Source organism: Nicotiana tabacum, chromosome 1 (genome assembly GCF_000715075.1).
Source record: "Nicotiana tabacum cultivar K326 chromosome 1, ASM71507v2, whole genome shotgun sequence".
NCBI lineage: Eukaryota > Viridiplantae > Streptophyta > Magnoliopsida > Solanales > Solanaceae > Nicotiana > Nicotiana tabacum.
This window is the reverse complement of record NC_134080.1, coordinates 1,528,172-1,549,666: the sequence shown is the minus strand read 5'-3', so window position 1 is coordinate 1,549,666 and position 21,495 is coordinate 1,528,172. Positions and strand designations below refer to the sequence as shown.

General features: G+C 39.3%; 1 protein-coding gene across 1 annotated transcript; it reads right to left on the bottom strand.

Annotated features, from left to right (window-relative positions):
- Positions 1–1,722: 1,722 nt before the first annotated feature.
- On the bottom strand, positions 1,723–3,778 carry LOC107794422 (protein yippee-like At4g27745). Its single transcript, XM_016616911.2, has 3 exons — positions 3,653–3,778; positions 3,403–3,536; positions 1,723–2,157 (listed from the first exon to the last, which is right to left on the bottom strand). The coding sequence occupies exons 2-3, from the start codon at positions 3,493–3,495 to the stop codon at positions 1,930–1,932; spliced, it is 321 nt and encodes a 106-aa protein (XP_016472397.1). The 5' UTR covers positions 3,496–3,536; positions 3,653–3,778; the 3' UTR covers positions 1,723–1,929.
- Positions 3,779–21,495: the final 17,717 nt, after the last annotated feature.

Here is a 21,495-nt window from a genome sequence, read left to right as displayed (position 1 = left end):
AAGGGCCGGACCACAAAGGTTTATTGTACGCATCTGCAAGAGGACCACAAAGGTTTATTGTACGCATCTGCAAGAGGCTGTTTTGACGGCTTGAACTTGTGACCTCCTATTCACCTGGCAACAACCATACCACTATGCTAAGGTTCCCCTTGGCATTTCAGAACTAGTATATCACAAAAACCAAATTCAGGTACTCTATGATGGATTTCAAAAGTAGGTTCTAGTATAGTTTTTCTTTTCTTTTTTGGGAAGCAAACAACAAGCTATTAATGAAATCGACGCTAGAACGCCCCAGATATAATGCTGAAGAAATAAAAGAATAGTAAGCAACTAGCTAATATAGCAGGAAAGGACATTAATAGCCTGTTTGGCCAAGCTTTTCAAGACAAAAGAAGTGTTTTTTTTTCTTTCCCAAAAGCACTTTCTTTTCCTAATTTGAGGTGTTTGACCAAGCTTATTTGGGTAAAAAGTACTTTTGGGAAGAAACAGAAGCAGTTTCAGAGAAGCAGAAAAAAGTAGTTTCTTTCCAAAAGCAGAAGCAGTTTTAGCTTTTCTTCTTACGTAAAATACCCTTAACAAAATATAGTATATACCAAAATAACCCTTAAACCTAATACTTAGGATATTAATTTATAAATATTTCTTCTTATTTTTAGGAAACTTTCTAATATATAGTGTCTTTAGGGGTGAATACTTTTATATTTGTTGAAAGAATTTTAATATATTTAACTTATATTAAAAGAATTAAGTACTTTTTAATTTTATTTTCATATTTTACTTAAATAAAATGATTTTTTTTAATTATTGCATGTAATAACAAAATTTTGATATTATTTATTTACTTATAATATTAATTATTAAGTAAATCTATTCATGTCCTTATTCGTAATTTGACACTTAAAAGCACTTTCTAAAAAGCTTGGCCAAACACAAATTATTTCTCAAAAGTGTTTTTCAGACTTATTAGCCAAACACAAACTCATTCTTTCCAAAAGTACTTTTTTCAAAAGCACTTCTCAAAATAAGCTGATTTCTCCAGCGTGGCCAAACAGGCTATAAATCATGGAGATGCTGAGACCTGAAATGGTAATAAAAGCTTTCTTAGGCAGTTCTAAAACAACTCCATAGCTATATCTTTATACTTTGAAGATCTATAGCAGTTCTTTACTTTCTATTTTCTCTATGTTTTAGCTTCAAGATACTAGGAGAAAATTGAAGGGGAGCCTTGGCGTAACTAGTAAAGTTGCTGCCATTTGACCAGAAGGTCACGGCCTTACGAGTTCAAGCCGTGGAAATAGCCTCTTGCATAAATGCATGGTAAGACTGCATACTATAGACCCTTGTGGTCCGGTCCTTCCCTGGACCCCGCGCATAGCGGAAGCTTAGTAGTAAAGTTGCTGCCATTTGACCAGGAGGTCACGGCCTCACGAGTTCAAGCCGTGGAAACAGCCTCTTGCGTAAATGCATGATAAGGCTGCATATTATAAACCCTTGTGGTCCAGCCCTTCCCTGGACCCCGCGCATAGCGGAAGCTTAGTGCACCGACCTGCCTTTTTTATACTAGGAGAAAACTCTTATGTACTTTTGCTTGCAGGACAACTAACCATGTTCACATTGAGATTTCTCATAACAAAATACAGTTAGGATCGCGCAAAAGCAGGCCCTGGACCTTTTGCAATAACTCAGACATCATTTGCTCAAAGAAACCAAGTAAAGAAGATATGATATTCACAAGATTTTATTTTCAAGATAGAATATTAACAGGATTTTTACAGCATCTCAGATATTTCTTCCAATCGCTCAACACACACAAGAAATAGAAGCTGAGATCAGGCTATTGGCAACAATGAATTGACCTTTTGAATTGCTCAGAGTTGATATAACAAAATGAGCATGAATCATCCACACACTTTGACATAGCATGACGGACTACCAATTTTCTTTGACAATCTTCGACTTCTCAAGTATGAATTTGCCTTCCTTGTATTTCTGTGTCTCCTCATAAGCTCGTTCGTATTTCCAACCCAGCACCTCGCGACAGTCAGAGCAATAGACATCAGCAACTGTATGGAGACCAGTCATGAGTTGTCTATCCTCTTTGAGCCCAACAACAACGTTCATCGCGTGAGAGAACAAAAATGCTCGACCATTTCCTCCCTATATGTCAAATTCGACAAGAATATATTGGTGGAAACACTTAAGAAAAATAAATGTAACTCAACTTTTGAAACACCGTATAGCCTCACTTATTCTGTGGCACAGGTGACAACATTCTTTTTTCTTAATCAGGTAAAACACAAAGGGCAGTCCGGTACACTAAGCTTTCGCTATGCGCGAGGCTCGGGAAGGGACGGACCACAATGGTCTATTGTACGCATCCTTACCCTGCATTTATGCAAGAGGCTACTTCCACGGCTCGAACCCGTGACCTCTTGGTCAAATGACAGTAACTTTGCCAGTTACGCCAAGACGTCCCTTCATATTAGACAGGCGACAACATTCTTATATGCAACAAGATCATCGATTTTATCAGAAATATACAAAAGGAATTAGGCGAGACAACAGAATTTTATGTTCTATTACTATCTGTTTGAACATAGTATACACTAGTGGACATTGGCTAATAAGCTGACTGTAGCAAAGAACAAAGACCATAAAACAATTTAATCTGTTTGAACAATAGTACTCCCTCCGTTTCAAATTAGATGAGTTACTTTCCTTTTTAATCTGTTCCAAAATAAATGACACATTTCTATATTTGGAAATAATTTAACTTTAAACTCTTTATTTTACCCATTTTACCTTAATGAAAAGCTTTTATAACCACACAAATGTCACAACCCCACAAAATTTTTACTCCCTGAACTTTTAATACCAAAAGTTTCAAAAGTCTTTTTTTTCTTCCTTAGACTCCGCGACGAGTCAAATTACCCCATCTAACTTGAAACGAAGGGAGTATATGATTAGAATAGGTGTAGCATTCAAAACCCCAAATCGTAATCCCAAGCAGGAGTGACAAACGGGCTGGTCAGGTCACATATGGTTCGAGTCGAAAATGTCTAATAAAAAACGGATAAATTATTTGACCCAACCATATTTAATACGGATAAAAAACGGGTTAACCGGCAGATAATATGATTTCTTGAATATAATCACTTTTGGGAGAATTCATAGTGCCCAAGCTTGAGGATCCCCAATTTAAGGCTTTACAAATAGTAAAATTAAACTCACTCGTTACCCATTAGTTAACCATTTTCTAAATGGATAATATGGTTCATATCAATATTTGATCCGTTTTTAAACGATTTTTTAGTGTATAATATGGCTGATTAATTGTTTTCTTTTAACCAGTTTGCCACCACTAATCCCAAGGAAAAAGAAAAAAGAGCAAAAGTTACTCACTTGAAATGTTTTAGAAATAACATCATCGTGTACCGCAACTTCATTCCTACAATTGCAGCAACTATATAATCTTGGACCAATCACTCCAGCCATTGATGATCAGGATTAAAACAGAGAGTCCAAGTAGCTATATCCTGAGATCATAGTAAAACAGCATTTTCATCTACCAAAACTGAACTATCACACAATTATAAAGTAAAAAAAATGAATAAAGACTCTTTGCAGATATGTTAAGGGGAAAAGCTTGTACCTTTATTGCCAAGAGCCTAAAATCTTTACAATAGTTTCCTCAATTGGGTTGTTTTCTTTTTCTTTTTAATAACCGTGAAGTGCGGACCAGCTCAGTGCATCTCGATACCTACTACCTTTCACTAGCACACGGGGAGGGGAGGGTCTGTCGGGGTATTGTGGGTTTTGATCAGAGAAGATGACAAGTTGAAGTGGAGTTAATCAGGATAAAGTGACATCATTTTTTTGGTATATTATGCTACGGTTTCCTTTTTCTGAATGTAGATGTTACACGTATCGGCCAAAAATTAGTACTCCATCCGATTCAATTCATGTGAACTTGTTTGATTGGGCACGAAGTTTAAGAAAAAATAAAGACTTTTGGAATTTGTGGTCCTAAACAGGTTAAAAAGGGGTCCGGAATATATTTTAAATGGACCAAAAAAGAAATAGGTTCACGTAAACTGGAAGTAGTACATTGCGTAACAAAAGGCCAAAAATGATACATTGCGTAGGCCATATAAGAGAAATTACGACAAGGATGAAGCTCTGTTCAAGATCTCCGTAGGGTCCAAATCTTATTCAATATTTTTTGTTTTGTTTTTTGGTGCGAATCGTATTCAAAATTTAATTGTCAATAAATAAGCGCAGAATAATGTTACCTCACATAACTTGCTATGGTCCAAATCGTGTCTAACTTTATAAGTTAACAAGTGGAGCTGTTATATTGATGAACATTTAGTATTAAAATTCTCTTTTATAATTGATTGATTATGTGTCTCTCCATATTTTAAATAGAAAGGAAATATGCAATCTATTTTTTGGTTCACGTACTAACTATACTAAGATTATAATACATAAATTATTTATATATTAGTAAATTATATTATTGAGACAATTGCGGTTCTTATTTCACCTTCTGTTCCACAATATAATATCCAAATTACTACATGCAAGGTTTAATGAGGCTAGTTAGACGATATAGTGAATTATGCGACTGATTATTTGTTACTGTAATTATTTTTGTGGATCGTACCATAAAGGTAGAAACATGTAAAAATTGTACGGGGCGCCTTATTTGGTCGCCCCCATTTAACCTATACCAACTTTTTAAAAAAGTTTTAACTTGTACCCACTATTTAAACAACTTCAGACCTCTTTCTCATCCTCCTTCTCTTCCTTCATTTTCTGAATGCTAAAATTGAGATATTGTTATGCGTTCTGGCGTGATGATTCATATATATCTGCTTGTCCCATTATGTTCAGTTTGGTCTTATTCACAATAATTTAACCTCTTAGATATTTTAGCTTTACAGGCACATTGATTTTTGGTTCTAATTTATCTGTAGTAACTTGTTTTTATGTCGAAAATATTTTTCATGCTTTAATCTTTGAAATGAACAACATCAATCGTTGCTACTCATGATTTACTAAATTCATTGTTATTTTAGAACTTCAGCTCTAAGAATGCTGAAGTTCAGGAAATATAAACAAAGACTTCAGCTCCTAGGATACTAAAGTTCAGCAAATACAAAATAAGCTTCAACCTTGAAATTTATCACAAACAGATCAAAGCTTCAGCTAAAATATCACGACCCAAACCGATGGGTCACGACAGGTACCCGGTACCTTACTTAACCGAGCACCAACATAACGTATCTTTTCGTATCATACTATCATAGATAACTAAGTCGGAGAGGCTGCCGTGAAATAGGTAGAATACAACATGTAACACCAACTTATACATAAGACATATGACCTATAAGAACAAAATAAGCACTCGTATACTGAACATAGGCCGACAAGGCCATGCAATCTTTTACGTACATGACATCTGTCTACAAGCCTCTAAGGATACATAATTGTCATAAATGTCGGGACAGAGCCCCGCCATACCAAATGTCACTACCCCAGTTCGCCCTCCGTGAACTGTCGTGACGGCAGCTAGTCTCTACGACTAGGTAAGCCTAACAAATGCGGAACATAAACGAAACTTGCAAAAGAATTAATCAAAAAGCCAAAAATAACCGAAGGAAAACAATATTTAAAATGTCGCTCGGCATATACAATACAACTTCTCAGAATCTAATACACTATCCCAAAACTCAGAAACTCACGGAACCACAAGCCTTTGGATATCTAACAATGTCTAACTCCAGAATATCTAACAAGGAAAATAAATACAGAAGGGAAAATGTTTAAAATCTAGAATAGAAAGGGACTCCTCGGTCTGCGGATGCGGCAGATGTACCTCGAAGTCTCTAGAGCAATCGCCTCGCCTCACGGGTGGTAGGACTGAGTCGACGTACCTGGATCTGCACATGAAAAACATGCGCAGAAAGGGCATGGGTACACCACATCGATACTCATTAAGTGCCAAGCCTAATCTCGGTCGGGGTAGTGACGAGGAAGGTCAGGGTCATTGTCACACCTCCTTTTTCCGGCACCGCGAGGTGCGTAGGGAGTTTTTTCCAATTAAAGGACAGTCGAAACGGGATTGGTTTAATTATTTCAGAGTCGCCACTTGGGAGATTTAGGGTGTCCCAAGTCACCAATTTTAATCCCGAATCGAGGAAAAGAATGACTCTATATTACAGTCTGCGTACCAGAAATCCGGATAAGAAATTCTGTTAACCCGGGAGAAGGTGTTAGGCATTCCCGAGTTCCGTGGTTCTAGCACGGTCGCTCAACTGTTATATTCGGCTTATTTATCTGATTTTTAATACAATTATGAACTTTTACCGCTTTATTATTATAATTATTATTTTTTTAGGAATGTGAACATCGCTTAAAACATATCTTTGGATTGTGTCACATGAAATGCACCCACAATACGAAACATATTTTATTTGATGTTTTAGGATTTAGATTTGGGTCGCATGAAATGCGCATCCGAGTTTAAGAAGGTAAAATTAATTAAATTGCGCCTAAAGAGTCTAACGCGTCATTATCTTTGGGGAAGGAAGTGAAATTCACTAAACAATCCATCCCAAATTCTAAGTAATTTTTTTTAAATAATTAAATAAATAAATGAGATTGGAGAATCCTATACATTTGTATTATTTACATCTATTTTTTTTTAGCGAAATCCTTTAATAATATCCTTTAATGACTACCTTTTTATTATTACTAAATTTTTTATAAATATAAAATCAATATCTACATTCTTGAAAATGACATATTAAATAGAAGAGAAAAACAAATATTAGCAGAAAGTAATAAAATTATAATCATAGATACAACATGGAATTATCGAAAAGGAAAAGTAAAAAAAACAAAAAAAAAACTAATTATCCCATAGTTGGATTAAAATTCAAATTGTTAGTAAGACTATCTTATTGAAACTAATTATTTACAAATACTGAAAATTGAAAGAAATAAAAATAAAAACTTGAGTACTAAATCATATTTCTAAAAATTTAAACAATTTAACATTAACTAACTTTGTTTTAATTCATCATGTCCTAATACTTGTTTGCAAACTAATTCATGTTATAACTGAAATTGACTACATGATTCGGATTAACTTATCGTTGACGAAAAACCTTATGAATAAGGAACTTAGTTAATTTTTGCCAAACTGGTTCAATAACGCCATTTTTACGTTATTTCTTCTATTTTTTTATTTAAACAATTTTAATTAATAATCAGGTTCAAATATATTTCCTAATAATCTGGTAAAGACGTTATTTAATATGTCGCTATAATATGCCTAGTTATGCCGATGACAGTGATTTACGGAATAATAATACATGAATAACCTAAATACAATACAAAAAATTAAATTAAACTAAATTAAAAATTTAACACTCCATTCTTCATTTCAGCTTACAAAATGCCAAAATTACAGTTGTGTACCTGATATTGTCAATATAAGAAGAAGAAAGTCAGCAACGTAATACGTAACACAGCAACAGCAACAATAACCAGCAATAACCAGTCAACGAAAATCCCAGTGACAGCTTTGAAAAATTCAAAATAAAATCCAGGAATGCCGAAAATAACGGATAGAAACCAAGGGAAATTTTCAGATTTTTGAAAGGTTAGTTAATCTTCAACCCTTAATTTCTACACCTGTATACCAGAATATTTATCAGGTGTGTACTACTTTCTCTTCTAATTTTCAATTTTTTTTCTTTGTATGTTTTTCTTTTCTTGAGAGTTTCAATTTTTTTTTTCGGAATAAATGTTCAGCTTTTTTTTTTCAATCTTTTTTTTTTCTGTCTGTATTTTTTTCTCCTCTTGTGTTCAAGACTTCACATATATATATCCCATCCCATAAATCAATTAAAATCAATCCCTTTCTCTACCAAACCCATTATCTTCCCACTCATCCCCATTACATTAAATAAATATATCACACCACCCCATTATATTTTGTCCCCCATGCTTTATTTAAAATAATGCAAGATTCCCCTTTAATTTAAATCTTGTCCCCCCTTTATATTAAATAATCATATCACAACCCACCCCATTTCATTTTGTCCCCCATGCTTCAAATAAATAATTTCAAAATGTACAATTCCTAAACTACCCCTTCCGACCTTACTGAAATTACCAAACTATCCCTGAACGTATTACAAATTTACCAAACTACCCATCAGCTATAACACATCAATTAATCAAACTTAACCAAAATATAGACAATATGATCAATTTCTAACAATGTTCAAACAACAATATGAACACGGATGAACATCATAACAACAATATCATATGAACATGATTTTAACAACATTTCAACAACAAATCACATGAACACAAATTGAACAACCAAGAACAACTAAAATTTGATTGAACAATATTTTAGCAACAAACAATCCTATTTTCGGATTCAAACCAACAACAAACAAAGTATGAAGATTTCTAAATTCAATCATATTGAACTTAAAATCAACTCTAACAACATTATAACAAACAATTCTTATATTAAACTTTAAACAAGATTATGAGACTAATTCAAGAAATAATCACAAATGGTAAATAAGAAATCAAACTATACACATTTCGGATTCAAAATCAAATAAACATAATATGAACATGAATTAAATCTAAAAATAAAAACGACGGATTCAAATGACTAAAACCAACATACTTCCCTTATTGCAACTAAATTCTTTTAGGCAAATGACAAAACAAAACTAAGAAGAAACAATTATGAATTTAAACTTGAACTTTAACAATACTAACAATTTCTGGAAAATACATCAAATACATGAAACAAATTGAAGAAACAATTAATTAAATTTCAATTTGAATCTAACAAACATTAAACTAACAAATTCTTACTTAAACAATACAACAAACATGAAATAAACATGAAAACAACTAATTAAACTTCCATTTTAAAATCTGAAAATTGATTTAACAAATAACACATGAACATGAACTAAAAATTAATTCAAACGATAAACAAAACAAACATTTGTTGATTTTAGATTCGAAAATATCAAAACAAAATATGGACAAAATAAAACTCAAAAACTACTAACCGGATCGAAAGACGAACAACGACCAAACAAACAACGAACTTGACGATGAACTTACGACGTATAGTATCTTCACTTGACGAAAAACCCTCGACCTTTGCCGGACTTTAACTGGACTGTCTTGTGTCGTCAACAACAGTACGAAGCGGCGAGCAGCAACACGACGTCAAGACAGCGGTCACGGCGACAGGCAGTAGCAGTCCGGCAGCGACAGGCAACAGCACATCGCGGACAGCCATGGACGACGACATGGTCGACGTCGAAGCTCGTCCATGGTTGTGTTTGTTTGGTTGTTTGATTGAGACAGAAGCAGCAACAGCTGGTCGATCTTGGCAACGACAGTCCATCGAGGAGGATGACGGGAAGACGATGGGGAGCTGCCATGGCGGACAACAGTAACTCGGAAATGACGCAGAAAACTGTACGTGCGTGTGGACTGCTGGACTAGTTTGGGTGGTGTCGAAACAGCGGCAGCTACCATGTGAGAACATCGAAGCTCAGCCATGGTTGGGCATGGCGAAAGCTCGAACGGGGACGATGAAGCTTGGTGAGGGAGGATGTGCTCGTGTGAAGGTGTTGACGCAGCTGTGTGTGCGTCGATGAGGAGCTTGGAGGTGGAGGATGATGAAGCTTGGTGAGGGAAGCAGCCATGGACGTTGGGTTTTTTGAGAGTGTTGGGGAAGATGAAGATGGAGGGGGCGGGTAGGCTAGTTTAGGTTTTTAGGGTTTTCTTACTATTTTTTTTTTGTTTTTCTTTGTTTTATTTTTTGAAATGCAAGATAATAGGGTGTTGGGTTATGGACCGGGTTGACCCAGTTCGAAATGGACTGGGTCGTAGGGAAGATTGGGCCATTTTTTGGGCCTGTGGCTTGAAGTTGAAGAAGAGGCCTAATTCCGACTTTCTTTATATTTTCGCTCTCTTTTCTTCTTTTATTTTTCTAAAACTAAATTATAAAAATACTTAAACTATTATTAAGAACTAAATTAAGCGCAAATTAACTCCCAATAACAATTAACGCACAATTAAGTATTAATTAAGCATAAAATTGTATATTTGGTCATTAAATGCTAAAAATGCAAACGATGCCTATTTTTGTAATTTTTAATTTTTGTAAAACAAATTTAATTATTATCAATTATAGAATTAAATCCTACATGCAAAATGCGACATATTTTTGTATTTTTTATTAATTTAGCAAATAAACACGCACAGACAACTACAAATAATTATTCAAAATATCACAAAATTGCACACCAAAGAAAATCATTTTATTTTTGAATTTTTGGGAGTAATTCTCATATAGGGCAAAAATCACGTGCTTACAGCTGCCCCTCTTTGCCCGGAGACACGAAGGGTTTTCGTGCAAAGATAAAGCGAGCGATTTTTGCCCATCCGAGTACTCTATTGAAGCATTTTTTTGAAAAAGATTTGACCGAACCTTTGCTTCAAAGGTTTCCTACATATCCTGGGCTAAACAGGAATCAGGTCAATGTAGTTCGGGAAGTCTTGGTAGCTGGGACTACCATGGGACTGCAATGTTACTGCTGTTGCATGCTACTTTTACTGTTTGCTGACCTCCTTATTACACCATGCTTAAAAAAATAAGAAGCTAGACTAAGCTAGAAATTACAGAATCTTATCTGTTTTCCCCTTGCTCCGGTTGCCTTGCTTTTTGTCGGTTTGTGTTTCCTCTGGTGCCTTTTTACCAAGACTTCTGGCCCTTGTTTTTTTTTAATACCAGTTTTCGTCATTTTGTTCGGTCCGCTGGGGACATGGCTTTCTTCATTAAGCTTTTTGGCTGTTCCTCTTGGGACACGATTATCTTCATCAGATTCATCAAGACGCGTCTTTTCTTTATTTTGACTCATGCGCTTGAATTTGCGCTGGGACTTCTTGTTGCCACCTTCTGCCTTCCGGTGTTGAGATTTTTATTGTTTCCTGCTGGGGATTCTTGTTGTAACCTTCTGCCTTCCAGTGGGGTTACTGACTTCAAAATCTGCAGTATAAGACTGAAAAGTATTCCTCTCGTTATACAGGTGGGTGCCTGGAAATGGAAAAATGAAATGTACGCCCGCATTATACTGGTGGTCGACCTGGAAATGGAAAACTGAAATGTATGCCTGCATTATACTGGTGGGCGACCTGGAAATGGAAAACTGAAATGTATGCCCGCATTATACTGGTGGGCGACCTAGAATATGGAATGAATAGACAAAATGTATTCCCTCATTATACTGGTGGGCGACCTAGAACTTAAATGTATTCCCGCATTTTACTGGTGGGTGACCTAGAACTTAAAAGTATTCTCGCATTATACTGGTGGGCGACCTAGAACTTAAATGTATTCCCGCATTTTACTGGTGGGCGACCTAGAACTGAAAAGTATTCCTGCATTATACTGGTGGGCGACCTAGAACTGAAAAGTATTCCCGCATTATACTGGTGGGCGACCTAGAACATAAATGTATTCCCGCATTTTACTGGTGGGCGACCTAGAACTGAAAAGTATTCCCGCATTATACTGGTGGGCGACCTAGAACTTAAATGTATTCCCGCATTATACTGGTGGGCGACCTAGAACTTAAATGTATTCCCGCATTTTACTGGTGGGTGACCTAGAACTTAAATGTATTCCCGCATTTTACTGGTGGGCGACCTAGAACTTAAATGTATTCCCGCATTATACTGGTGGGCGACCTAGAACTTAAATGTATTCCCGCATTATACTGGTGGGCGACCTAGAACTTAAAAGTATTCCCGCATTATACTGGTGGGCGACCTAGAACTTAAAAGTATTAAATGTATACCCGTATTATACTAGTGGGTGACCTAGAACATGAAATAAAAAGAGAAATTCATACCCGCATTATACTGGTGGGCGACCTAGAAATGGAAAAACTGAAATGTATGCCCGCATTATACTGGTGGGCGACCTAGAATATGGAATGAACAGGCAAAATGTATTCCCTCATTATACTGGTGGGCGACCTAGAACTGAAATGTATTCCCGCATTTTACTGGTGGGCGACCTAGAACTGAAATGTATTCCCGCATTTTACTGGTGGGCGACCTAGAACTGAAATGAAAACATAAATGTATACCCGTATTATACTAGTGGGTGACCTAGAACATGAAATAAAAAGAGAAATTCATACCCGCATTATACTGGTGGGCGACCTAGAAATGGAAAAACTGAAATGTATGCCCGCATTATACTGGTGGGCGACCTAGAATATGGAATGAACAGGCAAAATGTATTCCCTCATTATACTGGTGGGCGACCTAGAACTGAAATGTATTCTCGCATTTTACTGGTGGGCGACCTAGAACTGAAATGTATTCCCGCATTTTACTGGTGGGCGACCTAGAACTGAAATGAAAACATAAATGTATACCCGTATTATACTAGTGGGTGACCTAGAACATGAAATAAAAAGAGAAATTCATACCCGCATTATACTGGTGGGCGACCTAGAACATGAAATGAAAACATAAATGCGTACCCGCATTATACTGGTGGGTGACCTAGAACATGAAATGAAAAGACAGAAATGTATTCCCGCATTATACTGGTGGGCGCCTAATTGGTAAAGAATAATTTGAATTTGTTTCCTCGATTCTCCGAGAAAATTTCCACTTGTGGCAGAAAATTTTCTGCCCCAATTCTGGCGATCTTTCTTATGGCGTATCTTTAGGCCATCATCGACACTTTATTTTCCTGTTCAAATCAAAGAAAATTTAGTTAGTTTTTTTTTTTTTTTTTTTTTTTTGAAATATGGCGAGTGGTCATGTCACTCCTGATGGGGATGATTGTTCCCTTTCCCTTATTCTTGTTCGGCGTTCTCAAAACTTGTTGGGGATGATGTTATTTGCTGGGGATAACATTCTGCTGGGGATGGTTTTTCCATTTATCCCTTCACCATTTTGTATCTCAAAAATTTCTGGAGGTTATTTTGCCGAAGATGAATTTTCCTTTCTTCCCTTCCCCTTCTGTGTTGTCCGACCACCTCGTAGCTTGGTCGATATTCGGTCGGAGTACTCTGGGGATCGTCTTGGAACTTGGCTTACAATTTCCTCAACATGTTTTTTTTTCCGGCTCTTCCCCGTACTTTCCTTGCCATTTTAGGACAGTATTATTCGGCCTAGCAACCAACGTCTTTTGCCTTATTGCCTTGTCTCTTGCCTGCCCTTTTCACTTTTTATGTTGTACCATTTTGGCAACTGGTAGTAAGCTCTGAAAGACCTTCCTTAAAACATAAATTTCTAGAAAAATTCTTTTAAACAAAGAAATGAAAAGATAGAAAAATGAGAAAATCTTTCCGAACAAATGATGGGGAAAAAATGAACTTATCTGGGTGATATAACCGATTCCAACGATCATGTTGTGCATTCCGGATTTAATCAACCCAGTCTATTTGTGTCGATCAAACTTTCTGATGTCTTCACTTGCTGGGGATAAATAGGTGCCCAATTATTCGCAAAATGCGGATCTTTTCCGTCAATCTATCTTGTCGCCTCATAGTGCCCTTCGCGGGGTTTTCACTAACAAGGCTCTCTCATTTCTCACAACTCCCGTCGCCTTATGGTGCCTGTGAAGGTTTTCACCGATAAGACTCTCTCATTTTGTATTTCTCAGCTTACGTCGCCTTATGGCGCCTGTGAAGGTTTTCGCCGATAAGACTCTCTCATCTTATTTTCTTAGCTTGGGATTGGAGTGTTGCCGATAAGATTTATCTCTGCCGGGAATTCTTTTGGCTATAAATTCTTTCAATTCATGATCCTCATTCAGTCAGGGACCGACGTTTTATTCTTGGTTTTCATTTGCCTATCTTAACACCTCTCGGATACTGATCGGGAGGTCTTTTTTGGATATCAATATAGGTTTTAGAAGAAAAGGATATAAAATTCAAAATAACTTTGATAGGTAAAGTATTACAACTTTTGGAATCAAACTTTTTTTTTCAAAATTTAGAAACATAATTTCTGCCCCAGTTTTCTTACTTGGGGATTTTTCTTTTGATTTTTTTTTATTACTTTATGACCGAGCCGTGAGGCGCCTACGTATCCTCTTTGAGGAATCAGGTCGAACGTAGTTCACTAACTCCTTTGTTTTCTTGCGACCTTCGAAAAGTTTTTTTTTCATACATTTTTTCATTAATGATTCCAAGCGAGGGGTATAAAAAGATAAGTATGGCTCAAAGGGGTAAAGCAAAGGTTAAAAGTGTTTGGATAGAAGAAAGAATTGCCTCCGTCATTTCATTATCCGATAAGCACTAAGTACAAACAAACAAATAAACAACTAAAGAACTTACACATAATATCTTTTGACTGCATCAGAATTGATAGCCATGTCGACGCATCTTCCTTCAACATCCGTCAGACGTAAAGCGCCATTGGATAATACTCTGGTCACAATATACGGCCCTTGCCAATTCGGGGCGAACTTGCCTTTTGCCTCAATCTGTTGTGGGAGGATCCGTTTCAATACTTGTTGCCCTACTTCAAATTTTCTGGGGTGCACCTTCTTATTGTATGCTCTTGCCATTCTCTTTTGATACAACTGGCCATGACATACTGTTGCCAATCTTTTTTCATCCATTAAACTCAGTTGCTCTAGTCGGGTTTTGACCCATTCATCATCGTCAATCCCGGCCTCAACGATAATTCGAAGGGAAGGAATTTCAACTTCCGCTGGTATTACTGCTTCGGTTCCGTATACCAACAAATAAGGAGTCGCACCTATTGAAGTACGAACAGTAGTGCGGTATCCTAACAACGCAAATGGTAGCTTTTCATGCCATTGTCTGGATCCTTCAATCATTTTCCTCAATATCTTCTTTATATTTTTGTTGGCTGCCTCAACTGCTCCATTCGCCTTGGGCCGATACGGGGTGGAATTACGGTGTGTAATCTTAAACTGTTCACATACTTCTCTCATCAAGTTGCTGTTAAGATTAGCACCATTGTCCGTGATTATTATATTTGGGATCCCAAATCTACAAATGATATGGGAATGGACGAAATCCACCACTGCCTTCTTGGTTACAGACTTAAAAGTTTTGGCTTCAACCCACTTAGTGAAATAATCGATGGCTACCAGAATGAACCTGTGACCGTTCGAAGCTGCCGGCTCGATAGGCCCAATGACATCCATGCCCCATGCTACAAATGGCCATGGTGCGGACATTGTGTGCAATTCCATTGGTGGAGAATGAATCAGATCTCCGTGTATCTGACACTGATGGCATTTTCGTACGAAACTGATACAATCATGCTCCATAGTGAGCCAATAATATCCCGCTCGCAGAATCTTCTTTGCCAACACATATCCGCTCATATGGGGCCCACAGACTCCAGCATGTACCTCTGTCATCACTATCGTGGCTTGACCTGCATCAATACATCTCAGCAATCCCAGATCTGGGGTTCTTTTGTACAACATTCCTCCACTGAGGAAAAATCCATTTGCCAGTCGTCGAATGACTCTCTTTTGATCTCCGGTTGCCTGCTCCGGGTATATCCCCATCCTGAGGTATTCCTTGATATCATAAAACCATGGCTCGCCATCCATTTCTTCTTCTATTATGTTGCAGTAGGCATGCTGATCACGAACCTGAATATACAATGGGTCAACATGGATTTTGTCTGGATGGTGCAACATCGATGCTAAAGTGGCCAAAGCATCGGAAACCTCATTGTGAACTCTCGGGATGTGTCTGAACTCCACTGATCGAAATCGCTTGCTCAGATCGTGCAAACATTGTCGATATGGTATAAGCTTCAAATCCCGTGTTTCCCATTCACCCTGGATCTGATGTACTAGGAGGTCCGAGTCTCCCAAGACCAAGACGTCCTGAACATCCATGTCTGCAGCCAATCGTAGGCCCAAAATACATGCCTCATATTCAGCCATGTTGTTGGTACAATAGAAACGTAGCTGAGCTGTAACAGGATAGTGATGTCCTATTTCTGAAATAAGTACTGCTCCTACTCCAACTCCTTTTGCATTAGCAGCCCCGTCAAAGAAAAGCTTCCACCCTGGTTCCTCATTCAGTTCTAACTCCTCTATATGTATCACTTCTTCATCAGGAAAATACGTCCTCAAAGGCTCGTATTCTTCATCAATAGGATTCTCAGCAAAGTGATCGGCCAATGCTTGGGCTTTCATGGCCGTCCTCGTCACATAGACAATGTCGAACTCTATGAGTAATATCTGCCATTTTGCCAATCTTCCTGTGGGCATAGGCTTCTGGAAAATATACTTTAATGGATCCAGACGTGAAATAAGGTATGTAGTATGTGACGACAGATAATGCTTAAACTTCTGTGCTACCCAAGTTAGAGCACAACATGTCTTCTCAAGTTAAGTGTACTTATTCTCATAGACTGTAAACTTCTTGCTGAGATAATAGATGGCTTGCTCTTTTCTTCCTGTGATGTCGTGTTGACCCAACACGCAACCGAACGAATGATCCAGGACCGTTAGATAAAGGATTAATGGCCTCCCTGACTCAGGTGGAACCAATACAGGTGGATTGGATAAATAACCTTTGATCTGGTCAAATGCCTCCTGACATTCTGCCGTCCATTCTATCGCGGCATCTTTCTTCAGCAATCGAAAGATGGGTTCACAAGTTGTTGTGAGTTGAGCGATGAATCTGCTGATATAGTTCAACCTTCCCAAAAGACTCATTACTTCTGTTTTGTTCCTCGGTGGCGGCAATTCCTGGATGGATTTGATCTTTGACGGATCCAACTCAATGCCTCGCCGACTGACGATAAATCCTAACAGCTTTCCAGATGGAACACCAAATGCACATTTGGCTGGGTTGAGCTTAATGTCGTACCTTCGAAGTCTTTGGAAAAACTTCCTAAGGTCTGCTACGTGGTCTTCCTGACGCTTGGATTTGATGATCACATCATCTACGTACACTTCAATCTCTTTGTGTATCATATCATGGAACACAGTAGTCATTGCTCTCATGTACGTTGCCCCAGCGTTCTTCAAACCGAATGGCATTACCCGATAACAATAAGTCCCCCATGGCGTAATGAAAGCTGTTTTCTCTGCATCTTCTTCATCCATCAAAATCTGATGATACCCAGCGTAGCAATCCACAAAGGAGCCGATTTCTCGCCCGGTGCAATTGTCGATCAAGATATGGATATTGGGCAATGGAAAGTTATCCTTTGGGCTTGCCCTGTTCAGATTACGGTAGTCGACACATACCCTGATCTTCCCATCTTTCTTTGGTACTGGCACTACATTAGCCAACCAATCAGGATATCGAGAGACCCGAATAACCTTTGCTTGCAGTTGCTTGGTTACTTCTTCTTTAATCTTCACACTCATATCTGTCTTGAACTTCCTCAGTTTCTGCTTGACGGGAAGACAGGCCGGGTCAATGGGCAATTTGTGAACCACTAGCTTGGTGCTTAAACCCGGCATGTCATCATATGACCATGCAAAAATATCTTTAAACTCAATGAGTGCTTTGATTAATTCTTCCCTGATGCCAGGCTCAATGTGGATGCTGATTTTGGTTTCTCGGACATTATCCGCATCCCCTAGATTTACAGCCTCGGTGTCATTCAGATTAGGCTTGGGTTTCTCTTCAAATTGGCATAGTTCTCGATTTATTTCTTCGAAGGCTTTATCCTCATCATATTCAGACTCATCGTCATAATCGATCTCTTGTATCATTAAATCAGAGTCAGATTGATTTATTAGACTAGGTCGAAGATCCGTCGTGCATGCCATGTCATTAGAACTGGTAAAAAGAGAACTGTTCAGAAAGAGAAAAGAATAAAACAAAATTAAAATGAGACAAGAAAAGAATTTTATTAAAATGCGAGATAACAGGGTTCACACTTTTACAAGATAAAATGAGATTTGGATTACACCCTGAATAATCCGAAAAATAAGAAAGCAAAAATCAAAGCCTACTACCAGGACTCTCCCCGAGTAGGAAGAGGAGTAACCGTCCAATTGTTGGTTTTGGCCTCAGGCCCCATAAACTGTATGTCTGTTCCGCTGGAACCCTCTCCGACTTCTACCATATTGACATTAGTGAACAATCTTTCGAAACTCTGATTCAGATCCCCGTCAATCCCAATCAATGGCCCGAGAACTTTCGGGACTGGTGACCCCTTGGCGCTTGCTCTAACAAAAGATCTTGAGAGACGTGGCACAGGTTTGGGAAGAAACCAAACTTTCTTCTTCATTTTCCGAGCTCGTTTTACATCTGCCGCAGTCGGTTTGAACCCCAACCCAAAGGTCTCCAAATTCTTGGGCAAGGAAACAGGTTGAACAATTCCCTGAAGTTCAGCTCCCAAGCCTTTTCCTGGCATAAACCCATTGCCCAGCATTTCTGAAACCATCATAACCGTTGCGGAAGCTATCCTAGGATGTTGAATGATTTCACCCTCGGGGATCTTGTTTGCCGACACTGCATCAAAAATCTGGTAGACCCAGGGACCTTTGTCATCATTGGTCTCTATGAAGGGTACAATGGCGCCTCCTACGGTGCACGCAGTGTCCTCGCCGTACAACACGACCTCTTGTCTATCCCACTCGAACTTGACCATCTGATGCAAGGTGGATGGCACTGCTTTGACTGCATGGATCTACGGTCGTCCCAACAGAAAGTTATAAGATACCGTAGCATCTAATACCTGGAATTCCATGGTAAACTGGACTGGACCGATGGTCAACTCAAGTACAATATCCCCCACGGTGGCTGTTCCATTTCCGTCAAATCCTCGGACGCAAATGCTATTCTTTTGGATTCTTCCGTGGTCGATCTTCAATTGGTTCAGGGTGGATAATGGACAAATATTGGCACTTGAGCCGTTATCCACCAATGCCCGAGTAACTGCCGAATCTTCACATTTGACAGTTAGGTAGAGAGCTTTATTATGCTCCGTGCCCTCCACTGGCAGATCATCATCTGAAAATGTTACCCTGTTCACCTCGAAAATTTTATTGGCAATCGTTTCCAGGTGATTTACAGAAATCTCATTGGGCACATGAGCTTCATTCAGTATCTTCATTAGGGCCCGACGATGTTCATCCGAATGGATTAATAATGATAGCAGTGAGATCTGGGCCGGTGTTTTCTTCAACTGTTCGACCACGGAGTAATCCTGCACTTTCATCTTCTTTAAGAAATCCTCAGCTTCTTCTTCTGACACAGGTTTCTTTATTGCAGCTGGATTGGGTCTTCTCAACTCCGCCGGAGCAAAACACCGTCCTGATCGAGTCAGTCCCTGCGCCTCACAACTATTCTCCTCCACTTGTTGTCCCTTGTACATCACCACTGCCTTCTCATACTTCCAAGGCACAGCCTTGCTATCAATCACTGGTGTTTGGACTACTGGTTTTATGATGACCGGTTCCCTGCAGACCCCTTTCACAACAACCACGGGTGCAGATGATGCTCCCGTTATTACCAACTTGGCTGGTTCTGGTTTCCTTGTAGCGGCAGATGGATTCTTCCCCAATATCACCACTGGCTTGACATCTTCCCCCTTCAACTGTACCCCTGCTTCCTCATTGATCAATTTTTCTTTCGGAGTGGCACGGATCATCATCACTGTCTGTGGGGGTTTCTTCGGCTCCCCTCCTTCGTGCACAAGCTCGATCATGTGGGCTTCAGGGTGCTTTGGCAATGGGTTCTGGTTAATGTTGGGTGCCTCCGGTGCCTGTACCTCGATCTTGTTGGTATCAATAAGATCTTGTATTGCATGTTTCAGCCTCCAACATTTCTCGGTATCATGTCCGGGAGCTCCCGAACAATATTCACATCTTACCGAGTGATCCATATTTTGGGGTAAGGGATTTGGTAATCTAGGCTCAACAGGATTTAATAAACCCAACTGCCTCAATTTGTGGAACAAGGCAATATAAGTTTCCCCCAACTCAGTAAAAGTTCTTTGCCTCTGCAATCTTTCATTTCTGGTGGCCGGATTTCCCTTGAAACCCATCCCTGGAGGGTTCCTGTAGGCTCTTGGTGGTGGATAGGTGTTTTGTGGGGGTGGGTATGTGTTATGTGGAGGTGGGTATGTATTGTGGGGAACCGGCGCGCGCCATTGTGGGCGAACCGGAGGTTGGGTGTATGTCTGGGCTTGATGGACGGTGAAATGTTGTTCTTGTGGTTGGTAGTAGGGTTGTGGAGGGTAATTTGGAATGTGTGGGTAGTTTAGACGATGGGGTCTGGGTTGGTAATGAGGGGAAGGACCTCTAGATCTGGACCAATTGTCGGCCTCTAATGTCGTGACCTCCTCTCTCCTTTTCTTCCCTAGCGCACCTCCCGTGCCGTTCTGAATGGCCTGAGTTGTTGCCTTAATTGCCGAATAACTCAGGATCTTATTAGACTTAAGTCCCTCTTCTATCATACCTCCCATTTTCACAACTTCATTAAATGATTTGCCAACTGACGTCACCAAGTGACCAAAGTAAGTTGGCTCGAGAGTTTGTAAGAAGTAATCCACCATTTCTCCTTCTCTCATTGGGGGATCAACTCTGGCTGCCTGTTCTCTCCATCGGAACCCAAATTCCCGGAAGCTCTCCCCGGGTTTCTTCTCGAGCTTTAGCAATGTGAGACGGTCTGGGACTATCTCAAGGTTGTATTGGAAATGTCCTGCGAAAGCCTGTGCCAAGTCATCCCAGGTGTACCACCTGCTCGGATCTTGTCTTGTATACCACTCTAATGCCGACCCGCTCAAACTCTGGCCAAAGTAAGCTATCAATAGCTCATCTTTGCCCCCTGCTCCCCTCATTTTGCTACAAAAACCCCGTAGATGTGCCATAGGATCACCATGCCCTTCGTATAAATCGAACTTGGGCATCTTGAACCCTGCTGGTAATTGAACGTCAGGGAAAGGGCATAGATCCTTGTAAGCCACGCTGACCTGGTTACCTAACCCGTGTATGTTCCTGAAGGATTGCTCCAGGCTTTTAAATTTCCGCATCACCTCGTCCTGCTCTGGGCTCTTAGCCGGCTTTTCAATCTCCGCCGGGACCTCAAAGTGGGGATTATAGGTATGTGGCTCGGGTGCTTTGAATGTGAGTTCAGGGGGGTAATATTGTGTATCGTGAGCCTGAAACAGTGGCTCACTAGATGATCTGTGCAATGGGGCTGGGGGAGGTGCCACAAAGACGGGAACATTTGGTGGAGGAGGGTTTTGAGTGGGTGGTGGAGCTTGGGAATCATAAGCCTCTCTTCCCTGATAATAGTGATGGCTTGGGAAACTTGTTGAAGGACCGGGAGAGGGGTATTCCGGCGTGTGTGTTGGTTGGAGGGTAGGAGTAACGGGTAGTTCTTGCCCCTTCTGGGCTCTAGCTAAGGCTATCTGCATTTCATTCATTTCTAG